Genomic DNA, 2,082 nt, shown 5'->3' on the forward strand with positions numbered 1-2,082 from the left:
TAAGCATATCAATATAATACTTAAAACTCTCATAAAATGTACTCTATCACCTCGTTCATTGGTTAGCCTCGTCCCGTGAGTCCAGAATCAAACTCAGCCTGAAGCCGTGAACTTACTCAAAATTGTTAAAATAAAATATATGTAGACATGAAATCATATTCATAATTCATAACTTAAAAATAATTTAAACTCACAACATCATAAAAATCATCTTAAAATCATCATGAGCGATTTAGTGGATTTTTGGACCTTACAACTCTACCCTCCTTAAATGAATTTCGTCCTCGAAATTCGACTTACCAAACAGTTCTGGATAATGATTACGCATGTATTGCTCGGTTTCCCATGTTGCCTCTTCCACTAGTTGATTGTGCCACAAGACCTTAACCATTTTGATCTATTTGTTTCTCAACTTTCGGACTCGCTTATCCAAAATTTGAACAGGAGTCTCTTCATAGGACAAGTCGGGCGTCCATTGAACTGGCTTGTGGTGAATGATGTGGGAAGGATTTGCGATGTACTTCCTCAACATAGAGATATGGAAAACGTTGTGCACTCCTTCCTGATTTGGAGGAAATGATACTCGGTAAGCTCTTGCTCCAACCTTGTCTAGGATCTCAAAAGACCCTATATATCTCGGGCTCAGCTTTCTTTTCTTTCCAAATCTCAAGACTCCCTTCCAAGGTGACACCTTCAAGAACACATGGTCACCCACCTGAAATTCCAAATCCCTACGCCTTTGATCGGCATAGCTTTTCTGATGACTCTGTGCTGTCAACATCTTGTCCTTGATTTTCGCTATCATGTTGACTGTCTGCTGCACTATTTCTGGTCCTAAAATAGCTCTTTCTCCCACTTCATCCCAATGCAATGGATTCCTAAATTTCCTCCCATACAAAGCCTCATAAGGAGCCATCCCAATAGTGGTTTGATAACTATTGTTGTAGGTAAACTCCACTAAAGTCAACTTTGATTCTCAATTTCCTCCGAAGTCAATCATGCAAGCCCTAAGTAAACCCTCCAGTATCTGAATAACTCGCTCAGATTGTCCATCTGTCCGCGGATGGAAAGCTGTACTCAAGGCTAGCTTTGTTCCCAATCCATGATGTAGACTTTTCCAAAAGTTCGAAGTGAACCTAGGATCCCTGTTAGAGACTATCCTTGCTGGAACTCCATGAAATCTGACTACCTCTTGAATATACAAATCTGCATATTGATTCATCGAGAAGTTGTTTCTGACTGGTAGGAAATGAGCTGACTTTGTCAATCTGTCAACTATCACCCATATTGAATTCATTCTCCTTGGTGTAGTTGGCAATCCAACCACGAAGTCTATAGTGACGTCTTCCCATTTCCATGTAGGAATGGGTAATGGTTTCAAAAGTCCTGCTGGTCTTTGATGTTCAACTTTCACCTGTTGACAAGTCAAACACTTGTTAACAAACTTAACGATGTCTTTCTTCATACCTGGCCACCAGTATAGTTTCTGTAAATCCTTGAACATCTTTGTACTCCCTGGGTGAATAGAATACAGCACAGTGTGAGTCTCAGTCATCACCTCTTCCCTCAGTGAATCTACTGCTGGTATCAACATTCGCCCTTTGTGATGTACGATCCCATCCTTCACTGTATACAATGAACCACATTTGGCTTCATTTTTATGTTTCCAAGTTAACACTTGCTGGTCTGAAGACTGACCTGTTCGAATCTTGTCGAGCAAACTTGGAACCATTGTTAAAGTTGATATGGCACAAACCTCCTTTGGTTCAATCACTTCCAATCAGAGTCGTTCAAAATCTGCAATCAACTCCTGTTGAGTTGTCATTCTGTTCAAAGTCGCATACTTACGACTCAAAGCATCAGCTACTACATTAGCTTTACCCGGGTGATAGCTAATGTCACAGTCATAATCTTTCACCAATTCGAGCCATCTTCTCTGTCTCATGTTCAACTCCTTCCGAGTGAAGAAATATTTCAAGCTCTTATGATCGGTGAAAATCTGGCACTTCTCACCATACAGATAATGTCTCCATAGTTTCAATGCGAAGACAACTGCTGCCAATTCAAGGTCGTGGGTAGGGT

At 40.5% G+C, this 2,082-nt stretch overlaps 1 protein-coding gene across 1 annotated transcript; it reads right to left on the bottom strand.

The window, feature by feature from the left end:
* Positions 1-397: 397 nt before the first annotated feature.
* Positions 398-1,732, bottom strand: LOC140862769 (uncharacterized). The gene is made up of 2 exons (XM_073265804.1): positions 1,283-1,732; positions 398-901 (listed from the first exon to the last, which is right to left on the bottom strand). The coding sequence occupies exons 1-2, from the start codon at positions 1,730-1,732 to the stop codon at positions 398-400; spliced, it is 954 nt and encodes a 317-aa protein (XP_073121905.1).
* Between the last annotated feature and the right edge of the window lie 350 nt (positions 1,733-2,082).

The sequence above is a fragment of the Henckelia pumila genome, chromosome 4 (genome assembly GCF_033568475.1).
Source record: "Henckelia pumila isolate YLH828 chromosome 4, ASM3356847v2, whole genome shotgun sequence".
NCBI lineage: Eukaryota > Viridiplantae > Streptophyta > Magnoliopsida > Lamiales > Gesneriaceae > Henckelia > Henckelia pumila.

Coding starts and splice junctions, on each gene's coding strand:
- LOC140862769 (XM_073265804.1), bottom strand. CDS start 1,732: ATGGTTCCAAGTTTGCTCGACAAGATTCGAACAGGTCAGTCTTCAGAC. Junction 902..1,282: donor GGAGAATGAATTCAATATGG/GTGATAGTTGAC, acceptor GCTCCTTATGAG/GCTTTGTATGGGAGGAAATT.